General features: G+C 41.2%; 2 protein-coding genes across 5 annotated transcripts in view; both read right to left on the reverse strand.

Moving 5' to 3' along the window:
• The window catches only part of jakmip1 (janus kinase and microtubule interacting protein 1), a 24,116-nt gene extending 7,144 nt beyond the window's left edge, over positions 1-16,972 (reverse strand). The window contains exons 1-12 of one of the 4 annotated variants that reach the window (XM_085134411.1): positions 16,398-16,972; positions 8,389-8,713; positions 7,533-7,865; positions 6,946-7,107; positions 5,057-5,269; positions 4,276-4,434; positions 3,894-4,040; positions 3,479-3,649; positions 2,250-2,309; positions 857-985; positions 520-648; positions 164-355 (exon numbers count right to left, since the gene is read on the reverse strand). In XM_085134411.1, coding sequence (XP_084990537.1) covers positions 164-355; positions 520-648; positions 857-985; positions 2,250-2,309; positions 3,479-3,649; positions 3,894-4,040; positions 4,276-4,434; positions 5,057-5,269; positions 6,946-7,107; positions 7,533-7,865; positions 8,389-8,544 — 1,851 coding nt within the window. In that variant the 5' untranslated portion in view covers positions 8,545-8,713; positions 16,398-16,972. Of the gene's footprint in view, positions 1-163; positions 356-519; positions 649-856; positions 986-2,249; positions 2,310-3,478; positions 3,650-3,893; positions 4,041-4,275; positions 4,435-5,056; positions 5,270-6,945; positions 7,108-7,532; positions 7,866-8,388; positions 8,714-16,248 lie in introns of all 4 variants that reach the window. The other 3 variants (XM_085134412.1, XM_085134413.1, XM_085134422.1) reach the window with 3 other exon arrangements.
• On the reverse strand, positions 992-2,243 carry LOC146524697 (uncharacterized). The gene has a single exon (XM_085134716.1). It carries the CDS (start codon positions 1,440-1,442, stop codon positions 1,305-1,307), a length of 138 nt encoding a protein of 45 aa, XP_084990842.1. The 5' UTR covers positions 1,443-2,243; the 3' UTR covers positions 992-1,304.
• Positions 16,973-18,454: the final 1,482 nt, after the last annotated feature.

The following is an 18,454-nucleotide window of genomic DNA, read 5'->3' on the forward strand; positions in this document are numbered from 1 at the left end:
GAATCAAGGTGGTTGAAGTGTTTAATCTGTGATGAGTACCTCAGACACAAGTATTTAAAATAAAACACCATCATCTGTAAGGGCAGAGGGTGAAGGAGAGAATGCAGGCACAGCACTGACATCACACATGCAGGAAGTGACATCACAGGAATCTGCGGCAGACCTGGTCAGCAAAGCGCCAGCCAAGGAGCACAGCAGCCAGACAGACATGCAGGAGGCCCAGTGAGAGCAGGACCAGTGAGCTTCTGTCCCCATCCACTCTCTTTATTACCTGCCCCCGCTCAGCCAGGGCCTTCTCCAGATCCACGATCTTTGCCTGGCAGCTGCTGAGCTCCACCTGCAGCTGCTCACGGGTCTGTGGGCGGGAAAATGAGCCATCAGAGACTTAAATCCAAGTACAAAAGGAATGAACAGAGCAGACTGAGAAAACCATAATGAGGATCTATGCTCTAAATATTTTCTTGAATTGGAAGTTAGACTTGTACGTAGCACATTTGGAAGGTGGCAGCAGATACGAACCCTGGCCTCCCTTTCTGCATCCAGAGACCCCCCAGTCTGCTCCTGCAGGAGAGCGTAGGCCCGCTGAAGAGCCTGGTACTCTCTAGTGAGCTGACGAAAACGAAGCTCTGACTCCTCACGGGAAACGCTCTGCGATATCAAAGAGCGAATGTGTCAAATTAACACATAAAGCTTCACCCTTTACTTTTTCACAATCACATATATTAATCTGTAAATTACTGTTAACTTTCCATCTCACTTTCTTCTGATTTATTAACTCAGGAATTATTTTCCACATCTTGCAGCTGTTTAAGATGTTAAGATATTTCTTTCAGTGGACACAAAAGGACTTTCCTACCTCTTCCAAGTCCTCCTCTGGAGTTGCAGGCGTGCGGTCAGTGAGGTCAGTGTTATAAGAGGTCAGTGAGGAGGTTTCAGAGTCTATCGACTCCTCATCAAATCCAAAATATGTCTCCACAACATGCCTCTGCAGAGAGCAGTGGAGGGGGGAAAAGGGTTAAATCAACCTCAGCTCTACACATATCTTATTCTGCGTATCAGCAGTTGGAAACAAAAACAATTATTATCCAGAACTATACTGCATCTGATTTCAGCTTAGAAAACTTTTAAACCAAATATTGATGTCATCAAACCCAAAAGAAATCCAATTACTTTTGCAAAGTAAGAGGAAAAATGACTAAAAGTTCAAACTTTCAAAATCTAGACCCTGTCATTCAGTCAGTAATCTCATTTTAAACAACTTAGACTGAATGACTGCACTGACTGTTTACTTTTTTTTTTTGCTTTTAACTTTTCCAGACTCCAAAGTGCTTACCATCATGTTTATAAGTCATTTCCTGGCAACCAGAGAAATAAAGGCAGACCAGGGCACACAGGCAAATGAAAGAAGAGAAATAGAGGATAAAGAGGATGTACTCTGTCATGTTGCTGCCAGACCAAACAGTAAACTACAAATAATATCTTAAATATACATCTATCATATCTTCAAAAACACCAGTAGATCGAAAAACTGAAGTGCAGCCTATAAAGTACAACAGCTTTTTTTTGTCACTCCTAAACAAAATCTAAAAAGCCGACAACAAAGCCTCTGGTTACAATCAAACTCCTACGAAAAAAAATGGTCAGCGTCTGGGTTTGTCCTAAAAAGGAAAGCCAAATTTCCAGGTGCAAGTCCAAAAGCCAAGCTGCTGTGCCCCAATTCAGTGCTGAACCTGCCAAGCTAACAAACTGGTTCCAGGAGGAGAGGAGGAAGAAAATAAATGTCATGCATCTACAAACTCCTCCTCCTAGCAACATCGCAGACTCTAAAATGTCCCCTGATGTATTAGCCCAAACATGCACGCACAAGTACTTAGCAATTATTTCTTTCAAACTCTGTCACCTCAGCCAATTAGATATCGTCATCCCTTTAAGCCCTTTTGCACAGATAAAAGCATGAAATGCTGCACACAGCTTGCAGTTTCTAGTAACACTATCTAATAAAGGCCAAAAATATACTCACATAAAAAAAATCTATAATAAAAAAAACCCAAAACAAATAATTCTCAACTAGCTGCGTGTGTGCTCACTGTGATGGTCCCAGCAGTGAGGGATGGTGTCATAATTGTCCCCTGAGCCCAATTAAACACAAGCACACAAGTGAAAACAATGCTCAAGGATCAGTCAACCACAGATGCTTAGTTACACACCGCTGGATTACCAGATGTGTAAAAACACTGATGAAAACTCACTTTCGGCAGCTTGAACGGTTTCTTCCTGTTCTTTTTGCTCATCACCAATCGATCACGTTCCTAAAGACACAACAGATGAACATTTTTAAATTCTGACCCTTAAGAGAGCAATCGGAGGCATCTGTGGCGGCACGGGATTCACATTGCTCAATCAAAACGTTACCTGCCATCAGCATAAAATGTTTTGTTCAGCAGAGTCTAATTTAGTTACATTTCTTTTCTATATTTCAAATTAAATAAAGTCACAGCATTAAACTGTAAATTCGAGAATTTAGCAGCTTCTAATAACTCAAGCTGTCAGACTGACAGTGTCAGTGAATGTAAAGAAGATAAGAGGGGAAACATAGGCAAAAACTAAAGACTAGGCCATTCTTCTCAAGGTTTTTTTTTTTTTTTTAAATATAATCATTGATCCTTCTGACATGTATAAGTGGCTCCCCTGATCCAGAGGGGTCAAAAACACAGAGAGAAGCACAACTTCAGGGTTAGTACTGTCACAATAAACGTCCCCCTTCTAGCCATGGCAATGCAGATGATTTTATTATGTATTTGTATATTGTTATTGGCACACTTAAAAAATCCACTGACATATTATAGATAAAATATCAAGACAGAAACCTCTATACGCTTCCAGTGAAGTACACACATGAAAAATCATATTATCATTTGGAGAGCCAGAACTGTTTGCTGATTTGTTGGCATCAGCACTCAATATAGGCCGATTAATTTAAAAAGTAAAGACGGGACAGAAGAGCAATGTGGAGTGCTGATGTTGCAAAGTTTGTACACCAGAGGGCAAGTTGGCTGTGGGAAATAAAAATGCTTGGAACAGGTTTAACATAGCAACCAGCTGATCCAAACAGAACAAGCAGAGCTTAAATGAGTAAATAAATAACTACACATAAGAAATATTATGTAAATCTGTTCATGTTTCATGTGTCTGAAAGAAAAAGAAAAAAAAAAGATTTTCAGCTGATATAATGGAATATACGATTTTAAATCACTGAATATCAATATCGTTACTTCTCTTAATACTCCTGCATTTGTCGGGGTCTAATATTATAGCTACAATAATAATCTTGTGCCATAATGTATTGCCAATACATTAAGAGATATTATAGTGAGAGCTATCTAAAAACATCTAACAGACGAGCTGACAGAGTAATGTTATCTGAGTATATACTGTTGTATGACCTTATGTGTTAACAGGCATGTAACCCTGTCCTGACCTGCGTGAGCTCATCAATGATGCCGCGTTGCTCAGCAACTTGCAGCTTGAGGAACTCTACTTCCTGTTCCTCATGGGCGTGGGTCAGGTCGGTCAGGGAGCTTGGTCGCTTCATCTGGGCCTGAACGGACTGCTGCTGTGATGGTGGCCGAGAGGAGGAAGCTTTTTCCTTCTGTAGGAGGAAAACAGACGGAGACAAGACTAATTATTTTTCATGCTATTCATCAAATGACCAGCAGAGGTCCTCTTTCCTTCAGAGAGCCCTAAAAACCATAAAACGTCTTGAATAGACTAGATAAAACTATAATATCTACTACATCCCATTACTACTTTTTGATTTTATCTTCGGGTATTAAAAAAAGAGGGAGTTAAGAGTCACCAGCAGATGTTTAGGAAGACATGTTAGTTGCACTTACCATCTCAGCATTCTCACGGCTCAGGTTCTTGAGTTTCTCCTCCATGCGCTGCAGCGTTTGCAGGAGGTCATCATTTTTCTTGGACAGCCGCTTATTCTTCTCAAACATGGGCTTCATTTGGCTCTCTGCCTCTCGCACCCGTTTCAACTGAACAGAGGAAGGAAACGGGGAGGGGGACATTGTAATCTTAAGTGTCGCCACAGAATTTCCAGCTTGACTAGGACAGTCAACATCAACAGTGAGGAAGTTAGGAAATATTCGGATTCAAGTTTCTTCGACATCCATACTCTTCATGGTGTCTAAACTTATGCGAATTATAATTTAAAAAATGTCTGGATGTATAATTGTATGTTTATAATGACTGCACACGTGTGTTTCTTACTAGTTCATTCCTCTCATCGGCCAGTAGTGCATTTCTGTCCTCCAGTTTCCTGATGACTGAGTGGAGCTCTGCAATCTTCAACTGGAACCTCCTCATGTCACGCTCCTCCAACTCCTGTGAAGCCGTGGGGAGAGGAGAAGAGGAGGAGGAAGACAACAACTGAAAAAGGGAGTACATGCGGGCAGGCATGCAGGTAATGGAGACGGACAGTAAAAAGGAGGTGATGGCAAGAAAGATGATTTGGCTGTTCACAGAGTGAATGTGTATGTTAAGTACAGTAACCATGTGATTTATGAACTGGTAAATTGACTGGTACTTAAGTAATGCCTTTCTAGTCAGATGAGCACTCAAAGCACTATCTACTGCATCTCTCATGCACCCAGTCACACATTTATACAGTGCTATTTATATATAATGTTTGTTTGTAAAGGCAACTTAAGTATTCCTTCAAAATTGATTTTGTGGCGTTGGCTGGAATCAGGAAAAAGCTGCATAAACAACAACGTATATTAAATTTTCCATGTACGGCTCACGGATTCACAGATGTGCCAATTTCACTTTTTAACTCTATGGCATCTGTTATTAATATCAATATCACAATTCCACTGTGATTTTTTTATCACTTCTTTTTCTTTAAAAGCTCCTCACCAGAAATACCTCACATTGTGCTTACTTTGTATAAAATTTGTAATATCAAATATAATATAAAATATTTGTAAATATGGGAAATTTTCGGAACATATAAAAATATCTTAAGCATAAAATACTGACACTTGTATACCTGGTTGTTGAGCAAGTCTGGGTTTTCTCCTAGTCCAGGCACCACTTCTCTCTTCGGGCTGCCATGGTTGTGTCTCTCGGCCTCTCGTACCTGACCTAGCTGCTCATCCAGGGCTTCCTTTTGGAGCTGAAGCTTCTGGGCATAGCCAGCCTGTAACCCCAGCTCCCTCTCCAGAGCGCACACCACCCGGTCCTTTGCCTTCAACTCATCCATCTAAAGGAGTGAAACAGAACTAGATTATAGTCGTTATAAGGAGTTAGTAAATAGGTTTTACGTCTAACTGAAGTCCTTAATATTTTTAAGACCTTTTCCAGTCTTTTTTTTTCTATTACTCATGTTATTTATTTTTATTTTACTAGTTTATTAATGGTTTTTTTTCTGTTTACACTTTATTGTCCCTCCACTGCGGTTATACCAGAATGAATCAAAAGGGGAACCCTCTCACTCACCACACATCACAAACTCACATGTAAACCACCTCTCAACTCTCATTTATCATCTTTATCTAAGCAGCTGGAGTCCATCTCTAGTCTTATTCTGTCTGGTCTTATTTTTCAAAATAAAGCACTGAAAATATTGTTCTTATTGTCTACAAAAGTGCAGAGAGTTCTGAGAAGCAGCAGAAAACTCAGCTTCGATTAAATCTAATCATTTCACTCGTTTCACCTCCAATATGTGAATATTAGTTCATATGTACAATGTTCTTCTTTATAATTTATGTATGTACATTGTGCACTGCTTCAGTGTAAGATGGCGACTAACAGTGTTTTTGCTTTTATAACACTCTGCTTTAGGTTTGATTAATTTATAAGCCTCTGTTCTTGCTCTGCATTCATGCAACCCCTCCTGACAGTTGTTACCACCTCTACTTCCCTCCGTATTTTGTTCTTTAACGCCGGTATTTCCCGCACCGCCTGCTCCCCATCAATAAGCCGTGCTTTACTCTTTGAGTTTCCTCACTCAAGCATTCCTTTACTAACAACAACGCCTGTTACTGTAGCCCTCCTGTATGTAATAGGGTAAATCAGTAACTGCTGCAGGTACACAGACATTTATACTTGCAGATAGCACCACATGGTCAAGACAGACATTGCGGCAATTAGCTCCTAACCTTCATGCTACATCAGTGAGATAAGCCCCGAGCTGGAAGTGAACTTTAGTAGAAGGAAACCAATCTGTGTAATCTGTGTCTGTGTGTGTGTGGGTGGGTGTGTGAATGTGTGTGTTATTCAAATGTGATCTGGACAGACGGGGACTACAGAGTTAACAGCTGCTGGGTTCGTGAAGCTAATCTATCACATGCATAACATGCTTAGTTTATGATGCAGTGTAAGATGTGTCTGCTTATTGCACACAGTACACCTCCCTGTTTTTGCACTTCACTAATAATTAGCTCCTTGTGATGCACATAAAGAGGCACGTTTAATCTCCAACTATAAAATCAGTGATAACAGGGAGGACTATTACACTTTTAATGCCCCAATAACACTTTCTTAATCAGCTTCTTAGCAACAGAGCACAACATAAACCTCTATTTACCTGAAAAAAACGTTAAAGCTTATGTAAAGGTAGATTTTTGTGCCTGTGTGTCTTTAAACCAACAGGATTTAAAAACAATGAGGAAAGTTGTGAGGCCGATCTGCTGTGGTTTTTTTAGTATTTAATACTTAAGGGTGATTATTTATTGCTTATTTAATCAGGAATAATGGAGTTATTTGATTAATACTGGGCTTTGTGATTATGATGTTGCCAATTGAAATTCAATTTAAAGTTAAACTTAATTCATCTTGGCTTGACAGTTAAGTGGATTCTGATAAATTACTTTTAGAAAATACTTTTTGTCACCAGCAAATATACCTTCACCAGGCTTATTATTTACGTGTTCTCACCAGCCGGCGGATGTCTTTCTCACAGTCGCGTTTAATGCGGTGCACCTCGTCCTGGTGCTGTTGGTAGGCTGTGCGGAGATCAGCTGCTTTGGCTTTATCAGCCTGAAGAGCGTTTGCATGAGCCTCTTCGGCTTGCTTCCGAGCCATTTTCTGCTCCTGAATCTGAAATGGCCCGATGCACACATTTTAAGATTTATATACACAAAAACAACAAAAAGAACATCAGCTGTGCATTTGTAAATACTTGCCCTTGTCCTATTAATACGTTTAATGACAGATCTAGGCATCTAGGTAGGCTACAGTGAAACAATAGGTTGGCAACAGGCTTTTCCACCCTGCTTCCTGTTTTTCAGGACCAAATTACAAAAGTGTGCATAGTCCCACAAAAACACAGACACACACACACACACACACATACATACATACACAAAAAGGGTGTTTAAACACAAAGTGCACTCGAAAATCAAGTCTGCAATACTCATTTTACAACTTTGTTAGATCATCATATACTCTATACATGTTCTACTTTCCACGATCTGACATGTGAAAAAGTTATACTTGTCACCCCTGTACCTACTAAAACCTACCTCCTGCTGGAGCTTAATTCTCTCCCCATCAAAGGCTCTCCTGGCTTCCTCCCTAGCCTCTGCAAGAAGGGCATTTTTGAGCTTATCAGCAGCTCCATCTCTCAGTGCATTCACAAGACCCTGCAGCCTCTGAACCTCAGTATCCCGGATCTTGATTGTTCTGGCCAGCTCGGCTTCATGCTGCCGTGCCAGAGTCTCCCGTATGGCAGCGATTTCACGTAGCTTTTCTTCATGGAGTTTGGCACGCAGGTCAGTGAGTGCTACGGCATGCTTGTGTTGCTCAAGTTCGCGAGCCTGCCGCTGCTCCTGGAGCCGCTCGCGGAGTTTGCATACCTGATAGAAGGACATAATGCCGAATATAAATTAGAGTACCCCTGACAAGCAGCCATCAGTATAAAGTTTGTCCTGACTCTATTGTGCATATCTCCATATTTTTACTCTAAGTCCTGGCAGACTAAAACAAACTAGCCACGAGGGATGGAGAGATAAGCACAGAGGAGGTTTGTGTGTCAGTGAGCAGACTGGAGTAATAAACTGCCTGGAGACCTTTTTTAAGAAAAAGAAAAAAAAGAAGTATATGTATTCTGTTGCTGCGAGGCCTTCCCCTCACAGCAACAGAATAGCCAAACTGCACGCTAGGTTACCCTACTGTCCTATTAGAGATATTGCTTCTTTATAAGTGTGCTTACATGCTTTTAAACATTGGTTGCAAATAATTTATAAATAAAACTGGCAACCATTTCTATCCTCTGTTTCTGCTGAATTGATGAAATAGGGGACGACTTCTCAACCACATTTATTAACTTTAAACGCATGTTCTCAGCTTCTTCCACCTCCTCTTCTTCCTCACCCTCACCTTCCCGCGCTCCTGCTGTAGCTCTATCTGAAGGTCCATGATCTTGCTCCTCAGTTCCTCATTGGTGGCCGGCACCGAATCAGCCATCACCTCCGATTTCTCCGGCTTCCGTCCCTTCTTAGACGGTTGAGCCGATGGGGGTGTGGTTGATGACATAGCACTCTAGCCGCCCAGTCGGGACGGACATAGAGTGCAGGGTGTGATAAAATTGAGGAGAAAATCAGTCGCTGCTCCTCCTCCCTACAAGGCCCTGCATCATCATCATCATCATCATCAGGACGTTGAAAAGTCTACATTGTTGCTAAAGGTTGCACACAGTTTCTACCTGAGAGACAGACAGACAGACAAGCAGAGAGGAAAAAAAGAAAAAGTGGAAAAAAAAGGTTGAGTCAGGGTTAAAATCTGGGTTACACAGAACTACTCAGTACAATACTCCGGGGCTAAGCAACCAAATAATGACGTAATATAGCCTGGGGAACACAGACTATTTTGGGGAATAACATTTGCACTCTCGTCTGCCACCCTTTTCTCTCCAACATATACACATGGGCCATTTATCACCATCCTGGGCTGCAGTCCCTGGGTTGTACTTAGCAGCTCCACAGTGCATGAAAAAGTGTCTGGCTATCAAAGTTTTAGCATCTCACAGTAGCCTTCTTCCTTTCTGTAGATTAAGAAATTTCCTCTTTGCTTTCACAAGTCTTCAGGCTGCAGCTCCCATAAATCTTTCCTACCTGTTCTAAACTAATGACATATCACTACTTTTTTATCACTAAGATGACTATTAGCAAAATACTCACACAGTGCTCTAATGGCGTTACAATTCACTAATTTCACCTCGTCCATGTCTGCCTGCCTTTCTATTACTTTCTTCTTGTCTTCCCATTATTGAATAGATTATTGTTTTAAGCAGATATCTTCTTCATGTTGTCTTGCCAAATATAGGCAGAAGCTGCTTGCATTACTGTCATTTGATTCCTCCGCTATATTCACAGCACAATATAAGAGCAACATTTGCCTCAAAGTCTCCTTTTACTCCCTAAACATACAGGATATATTAGAATAGGGCAGTCACTAACATTATTTTCTGATTACAGGAGCCACAATGTCACATCTTGATTGAAAATGTGATTATTAAATAATCAAATTAGATTTTCAAATCAAATATCACCTTTGGCTAAACTGCAAAAAAACGCGAGGCATACAGAAATAAACACCAACGAATTTTAATTAACGACTGAATATCTCTTATACTCCTACTCATTAACCAAGGCCAGGTTACGATAGCAGCTATTTTATTTGCATATTTTGTTACAGATGTGTTACAGTGGCACACATCCTCTGAGCTGAAAGCGGACTCCTCTAATCTCTTCTCAGAGTGGATTGTAACCCAGTAACCTTCCAGTCATTCTGCTAACTATTAAATAAATAATGCAACAATAAGGAAGCTGGAGCATTAAGACCGCAGGTGCCTCCATCTTTCTCTACATACACATTGCCACGCATTCATACAACATACACAGATGGCAGAAATAGTTACCAAGGCAACACTTGCTCTCAAAAACGCCTCTCATAGCAAAGGATGATGGGAAGAAGGAGCCTCACGGTGGATGTGAAAAGCATACAGTTCATTATTTGTATAGAAGCTTCAGATTTAAAAAAAGAAAAAGAAAAAAAAAGAATATGTAAGTGCATAAATGGTTTTGTTATCTGGTTGCATCTTTGAGACGAGGTTGACTGAGAGACAGAAATGCGTCGATGCTGGAGGGCGAGGAAGCTTTCTTCCACATGAATTTTTACACAGTGTGCACAGTTGAATGCTGGGAACCAGTGGGGGCAGGGAGGGAAGGGAAACGGAATAACAGAGAAAAGGTGGAAGATTAAACCTACAGTAGAGGTAAAGCAGTAAAACAGGAAGGAAATTGCATACTTCTACAAAAGAAAACTAGCTCTTACCCAACTCCCCTCTGTCCCCTTAAACTCCCCACCCCCTCTTCATCTATCCAGCCTTACATAAGGGCATGGCGATGTTACTGATCTCACACTTATTCACACAGACAGAGAAAGCAATAGAGGGAGGTCATTCACAGACAGTCTTAAACTGAACAATTAGGGACAGATACAGCTGACACATATTCACACAGCCACCAAAAGTCCTCTACCCCATTCACAATAGTAACAAACGTGGATTTATTTGCAGTAGCGCAACAGACAACTGACACACAGGCAAGTGAGGTGGAAACATGCACATATAATTTATGTGCAGTTTATGTGCAAACAACAATAAATGGCTTCAGCACACTTTCTACTGTTTTCAGCATGTTTATGCATGTCAGTGTTGTTATCAAAAACCAGGTGTGCCACAGCTGAAATGGCTGAGAGGCATGACATATGGTTTCCCTGGTTTTTTTTCTTCTTATTCTAAGGAAGCACAGATAGACCCATAAGCACATATCACACTTGACTGTTCGTGTACACTGAGTTAGTGTAAACAGGAAGTCAAGGGTTCGTTGCTTGTCAAAAATACTACAGAGGAAGAAGCACACGACATAAAGCGAGATCAGAGATTTCTTTGCCTCGATCAATGATGAGATGAGATTGCGTAACGTCATAGCAGCAGAAAACACAGATCTACTTATCTGCCGCTTTATTAGGTACATTTTGCTAGTACTGCACTGTACCCCTTGTGGCTTCAGAAATGCATACATTTTTTGTGGTATAGATTCAACAAGCTGCCAGAAACATTCCTCAGAGAATTTGGTCCATATTGGCATGATAGATCACACAGTTGCTGTAGATTTGGTAGCTAAACATCCATGATGTGAATCTCATGTTCCAGGACATCCCGAAGGTGCCGTATTAGATTGAAATCTGGTGACTGCGGAGGCCATATGAATACAGTGAACTAACTGTTCAAGAAACACAATAATGTTTGATTAGAGCTATGTGACATGCCGTGTTTTTAGTGTGCCATCCTGTTGTTATGCTGGAGGAAGCCATCAGAAAATGGGTGCACTGTGGTCATAAAGGGATTGACATGGTCAGCAACAATATTCAGATAGCCTGTTGGATTAAAACAGTACTCCGCTGGTAGTAAGGGGCCCAAAGTGTGCCAAGAAAATATCCCTCACACCATTATACAACCATCGTTGAATCTTTCATACAAGGGACGATAGAGCCATGCTTTCATGTTGTTTATGGTAACCTGAATGTTGCAGCGGAAATCAAGGTTCATAAGAACAGGCAATGTTTTTCTAATCTTCTAATGTCCACCTTTGGTGAGCCAGTAAAAACTGTAACCTCTTGATCTTAAGGAGCACCAGCCAATCCCAGAGGAAATTATGTAAAGACTACATGGTTTGGTCTTCTTCTTCTGTAGTACATATGCTTCAAAATTAAATGTGTTCTGCATTCAGAGATGCTCTTCATCACACCTTGCTTGTAACAAGGAGTTATTTGACTTCTATCAGCTATCAGCTTTAAAGCAGTCTGACTATTCTCCTCTGACGTTTGACAATAACAAGCCATTTTTTGCCCAGAGGACTGCTGCTCACTGGATATTTTCTGAGCCATTCTTTGTAAACGCTGTCTGGGAAAATCCCAGTAGATTAGCAGTTTCTGAAATACTGAATTACCCACACATGGAATAATTAAAAGTTTGTGACCACAGATATGGTATTTTATATTGTTTTTGTGACTCACACAACTCAGGAAATGCAGGAAAAAAAACAGGCATCTCTCCTCAGAATTTTCAAAGGTCTGATGAACATGGTTGATGTAATAATAAACCATAAAGTGTACCTAATAAGTTGAGTATGTATCTTACAAATACTAAGCCAAGATTTCACCTGAGTCTAAAATATTTGTGCAGCAACTACAAGACATCTGCCACCCACAGTTGCCACAAAGCCATCTGGAGCCACATCATGTTCCCGAGCTGGCAGCCAGGCGCTAAATCTCAAAGTTTTATAGATCATTGAAAGCCAGGAATGTTATATGTGAAACTGGAAAATTTTATAGGGGCACCGAGAAGCTAAGAACCACCTTTAATGTTCCCAGGAGCAAACAAAAACCAGCAAAGATCGTAGACCTTAAATTACCTCGTCCACTCTAAGTGTAAACTGTTTGTGTAGCTTACACTGTGATGGAAAAGGAAGCAAAACCCTTCAACAAGAGAATTCACCAGACAAAATTAACAGATTTGTCTTCAACATCTATATTTAGCTAATATAAACCCACATTCATTCTGAATAAAAATGTCACTATGACTCATGACTTCAATCATAAGTCATATTTTGCAACACGTTATATAAACTGAACAATAAATCAACAAAAAACTACCTTCAAGGCCTTTTTAAGTGCAGTGAATGTAGCTCTGATATCATCATCTTGAGCTAAATCACTATACTATAACTGCAAAAAGAAAAGAATTCAAAATGAGGAAATGTTTTAGACTGTAAGATAATAACTATTGTGGCTCAAGAGTTGGGTGTTCGTCTTGTAATCGGAAGGTTGCCGGTTCGATCCCGGGTTTGGACAGTCTCGTCGTTGTGTCCTTGGGCAAGACACTTCACCTACCGCCTACTGGTGATGGCCAGAGAGGCCGATGGTGTGATATGGCAGCCTTGCTTCTGTCAGTCTGCCAGAGGGCAGCTGTGGCTACAACTGTAGCTTGCCTTCACCAGTGTATGAATGTGAGAGTGAATGAATAGTGGTATTGTAAAGCGCTTTGAGGGTCCTGAAAAATATAAATGCAATTTATTATTATTAAAATAAAATTAAAACTGTGTGACATGCCAAAACTTTGCAGCATCATCTTTTGGGGGAAGGGATTACCCTTATTATCTTCTTCTCTCTAATTACCTGCTTTATAGCTCCTAGTGACTTTGTTAAGAGTTACATTTGAATTAACCCGTCCATTTAAAGCAGTGGTTCTCAAACTGTGGGGTGGGCCCCCTTGATGGGATGTGGAGCCACTCCAGGTAAGGTGAGGATGATTACGAGAAAAAAATATGGAATTAACTGTTGAACTGAGAGTGGCAGAGTTTTCATTGTTGCCATATTGGCTTTTTTTTTTAAATGGATGAGAGGGAGCAGTTCTGACTGAAAACTGCTCAATCGTTGACTGGTCAGCAAGTCGTCAGCCAATGAACCATGGATAATGCTCTTTTTTCAAACAGTATGAGCAAGATTTACAAACAGACATAATTTTTAATTAAACATTACCCCAAATGAGTAACTGATTCTTTAGTTTTCCCATAGACTTGTATACAACAAGAAGTTCTTTTTGCAACCCCAGCTAACACCATCTGGTGGCCTTCAGATAGAATGCAGGTTTGAAGCACGTCCGCAATAGCGTCTTTTTTTTTTTTTTAGCAGAAAGCTACGCCCGCGTTTTATACCATCCATGGCCTTAACTCTTTTCAACTTCTGAGGTCAGGCATGCCAGAAAAAGTTTGAGAACCACAGGTTTAAAAGAAGTGTTTGGATTCCTTGGTGCATATTTGCCTTACACATGTAAGATTGCTTTGGTCTGAGATCTGGGCAAAACATAAACTCAGTCAGGTTATGTCTGGTGTAAAATCTGTGCCAAATCAATGTGGCTCCATCCGCTGTGGTGACCCCAGGGGAAATAAGAGAGGAGCGGAAAGTACTTGCAATAAAGCTGTTCTCAACTGCCATACGAAAAACTAAGGTTGCAGACATATACAATTGTTTTAACATACTAATGACTTCACAACTGTCGCTTTTGTATTAATCTTTGAATTTGTTGCAATTACAGCTCGGGAGCCAATCATAATATCAGTGGTTCAATCTCAATCCCAGGTGTCAAAGTGTCCTTTGCCAAGATACGAAACCCCAATTCATCCTTTCTAGTGTCAGTGTGCATCTGACAGATAAAAAGCACTTATAGTGAAGTGCTGTATGCATGAATGTGTAACAGTAATGCACTTTAATAGTTAACATTTTTACTTGAGCAGACATTCTGAGTGGACACAAGCTTATTACACACTAACAGATGAATCTACTCAAAGCCGGACAGATCACCCATGCTTACCGAGGGTTAAACATTAAGTACACTTTACAGCAAGATAAAGGCCCAATAAATACATAAGCAAATAGGAGCTCAAACACTGACTCCTTGTTCCTCTTTCCAAGTTCAAAAAAAAAAAATCAACACTGAGGGTGTGGACAGGCTAATATGCTGTATCTTATTTACACTGCATATTGGTTACAACACCTAGGCCTATACACAGACACACACACAGAAACAAGCCTCCTCACTGCAGTCATCAGCAGAGTGTAGACTGTCAGAACAAGGCTGGCCATGATCCAGACACCCCTCCACAGTCTGCACACACACACACACTCTGCTGTCTAGAGATTCACTTAAGATACACTGTAAAGATCCCATCGAGAGGCCGAGTAACCCAGCCAAGAGCAACACTAGTGGAGCATATGACCTAAAAGCTACTATGACAGGAGAATGACTACAAGTTACTGACCCCAATGACTAGTCAACCCAAACACACAAGCAATAGTCTCTCTCTCACTGTGTCACATACACATACCTTGTACTGCTGGTTTATTGCACAGGCTCTGGTCTTTGGTGTCTATTAATGTGTTAACATAGTCGTAATTATCATTGCTGACAGCTTTCAGCCTCTCTGTGTACCTCTATGAGTATGTATGCTTTTGCATGCATGGTTGCGCTTTAGCAGTGATACCCTCATCCCGCTCCAGACCGGCATTGCAACACAATAAGAATGAGAAAAGTGCAGCAGATAAGGAAAGAGAGCGTTATACACATGAGAATAACAGAGCACTGGGATTATTCTGGTAGCAGGCTGTCACTCAGCACATTACACTGAGGAAGGCAGAGATATGGAGAAAGCAATAGGATTATGAATGAAGTATTAGTGTACAAATTAAGTTATAGAAAGGGAAGGAAAGAGAGGGGGAAACAGTGACGCACACTGGGGTCCCAGGAAATGTAATTGCTAAATCTAACAGAGCAGACCAAAATATCAGTAGACAGATCTGTATTTTGCAATATGATGATACTTTAATTCCACTTTTCTGGGCTGAGTTAACCAGCTCATAAGGGAGGCATCACAATGTAGATCCCTGCTTTTGATCAAACACAAGTGAGTGTGCAACACATGCTGGGTGTCCACTCGGGCAAATTTATGAGCCTCTGGGGCCGCCTGCTACAGCAGCAGCAGCAAAACTGTTATGACAGACAGAGCCTGAGAAACACAACATGCATGGTAGTGGGCTGCCTGGGCATAGGAATATGCCGGAGATCATGGTCTAATGCGATGTCACCGGCCCTCTAATGAGCTGTCAAATAGCAGATTAAAGGGTAGACTACCGCCGGGTGGGAGGGTTTTTACACTGCTGAAAACCTGTTTGTCCGGCTAGCCAACCACACCCCACGGCGAGAGGCTGCTGCTGCTGCTGCAGCATCATCATCATCCTCCTTCGGCCAGGACGGCTGTCCTTGCACTCAGAGCTGCACGGTGTTATGTGTTGATGTTTTTTCAGCAAACACGGCCACGGTGCTCTTGTGCTGGTGTGACCACAAACTAATCTGGTCTAAATATTTCACCAGAGGCCTCTCTTGTTCCGGGAAGATAATGTAACAGCTCTGATGATATGAAAGGGGGGGGGGGGGGGGGGGGGGGCAGCAAAAACAGTTGAATGTTAATCGCCCGTTATCATCGAGGTTCACGCTTCCTCTTTGGCTAGCTGGCAGAGTGGGACAGCGGTGTCATATCGGTTCAGCATTCAACCACAAACACAATATTCACATCTCCACAAGAAGCTTGGCAGTTACTGTCGGCAGGCTGAACTCACATCGAAAGCCAGAAATGATGAGGTCCAGACGGTGCCTGTCTATCCGTTACTGCTGCACCGTTAGCGGATGTGTCACAGGAGCTAGCCGCCTGTCAGTCAACAAACCACACGCTAGAAGTTCCCCGGCTTTACAAAGCGAACAAACTCACCTGAAATAGGAGGTCAACGGCGGTCACAAGTGGCCCGAGGCTTGTGAACGTCTCTGCCCAATCTGCTTCACATGCAGGAAGGGAGGCTGGGCTTCGCTTCGCTGTGGAGGGCTCAATGAACTCACCTCTCCCGCCTCCTCAACACCCCGGGCTCCGCTAACTGCCGACAGCCGACCCCTTTAGAAACTTTCCTCCCCGGATATCAGATATTTTAGAGCAGCTAACGCAAAGGCTGAAGCTTCGTAATAACATGACCCTCATCAGCTCCAGCCTTCTCCTCCTCTTGCGCTGCACGTTGACATTTTCCTCCACGCCCACACACACATACACACACGTTAGAACGCGCGCGCTACGTCATCCGCTCCTGTGCATTTCATCCACATGACTGAATTATTAAATAAATAAATGAAACGATTCCAGTGCCGTGAACATATGCGTGTGTGTGTTTGGGAGGAGGGCGGCGTCGCCGGTAGCGTGATAGTAGCGCGACACCTGACTGCGTGTTCAAGAATGACACCGCGCGCGGTAATTGCGTGGACTTGTACGTCCATGCGCAGCCGGTGTTCAGGAGCCAGACGCAGGGTGGTGTCGGGAACGTGCAGTGTCCTGTACAAACTGGCTCTACTTTGTCTTTATAAGGCGGATGTGACTCGTGCGCTTTAATCCTGGGAACTGATTTACAAACACAAGTATTTAACAAACATATTCTCTATTTACCATAGCAATGTGTCGTGCTGAAACAAGCCCCTATCTTTGCATAACTGGTTTTGAAAAGGTCCTTCTCAAGAAAGATATCTGTTCCCTATCACTTCCAAATATTATTCTGTGATTTTTTTTAATGCTACTCCACCCGGGATCACGATCATTTATGTGCCTGTATGCTCCAAGAAATAATAATAACATGACTCCTGCACTTTTTGAACAGGATGTGGTTCAGCTATAAGATCTGTGATCTTATAACAATCGCAATTACCACACTCAACACATTAATGGCAACGCCTAACCTTTGATTTTATGTACTCATGTTCCTTTCACATTTGCTGAAAGCACATTAGCCACGTTTAAAACATCTCATTCTGCTAAATTACTTGCGGGCCGGTCCACGTAGCACGTGAGATCCAGCCACATGTGCAACCAGCACTTCTAAATACAGGAAGGTTTAATTGGAATGTGCTAAGTGATGCATCTTGGAGGGGGGGGGACCTTAATTAATTATTTAAAAAATATTGTTATTTATATTTGATTGTTGAGTTAGCGAATTTATTTCCTTTATTAAACTACTGTTCAGTTAAGGTGACTATTGAAATATTGAAAATAAGCTCGATAGATTATTGGTGTTTGTTTCTCCTCTGTTTCAAAGTTGGTCTGATCAGCCTGCACCAAAGTTCCCCTTTGCTCTCTGTTTGGTAAGATTGTGGTCAGTTTGAGCAGTTAGTCTGTTACATAATTACCCTGTGTTGTCATTACAACTTGAATTTAGTCTTTATCTGACCTCTTTTTAAAGTCCCCTGTTATTTTACTGATATATATAAATATATATAAATAAAATTTGTACTTGTTTGAGTTATTAAAGCTTTTCAGATAAAGATTATTTTTTCACTATTTCTTATGATTTGACCAGGTGTTTAATGAAAATACAAACATGGACAGTGATACAATGTTCATATTTTTTATAATTTTCATACCACTAGTGTTTGAAATCAAGTAATCAAGATGTTTTTTAACCTTTAATTAGAGCCTTAACAAAAAAAAATACTTTAGCTGCCAGTACTGACATTTTTTTTCCATTTCACCAGCTCAAAAGCACAATTGATGAGAACCATTGACCAACAGACATTTTTACAACAATGGGTTGCCTGTTTCTTTGGTATTTCATGACAAATTAGGGTGATAAGAGCTCAAGAGTTGGTTCCAAGTGTTAAATATTAAAGTGGTTGCTGGTAAATGGGGACTTTCATGGACCAAAGAGGTGTAGATGCATGTGTGAATGCAGTGGGAGGGGAAAAAAGATCTATTTGACATTTTTGATTTTTTTTTTTTTTTAAAGAAAGAATGCT

This window comes from Neolamprologus multifasciatus, chromosome 2 (genome assembly GCF_963576455.1).
Source record: "Neolamprologus multifasciatus chromosome 2, fNeoMul1.2, whole genome shotgun sequence".
In the NCBI taxonomy this organism is placed as follows: domain Eukaryota; kingdom Metazoa; phylum Chordata; class Actinopteri; order Cichliformes; family Cichlidae; genus Neolamprologus; species Neolamprologus multifasciatus.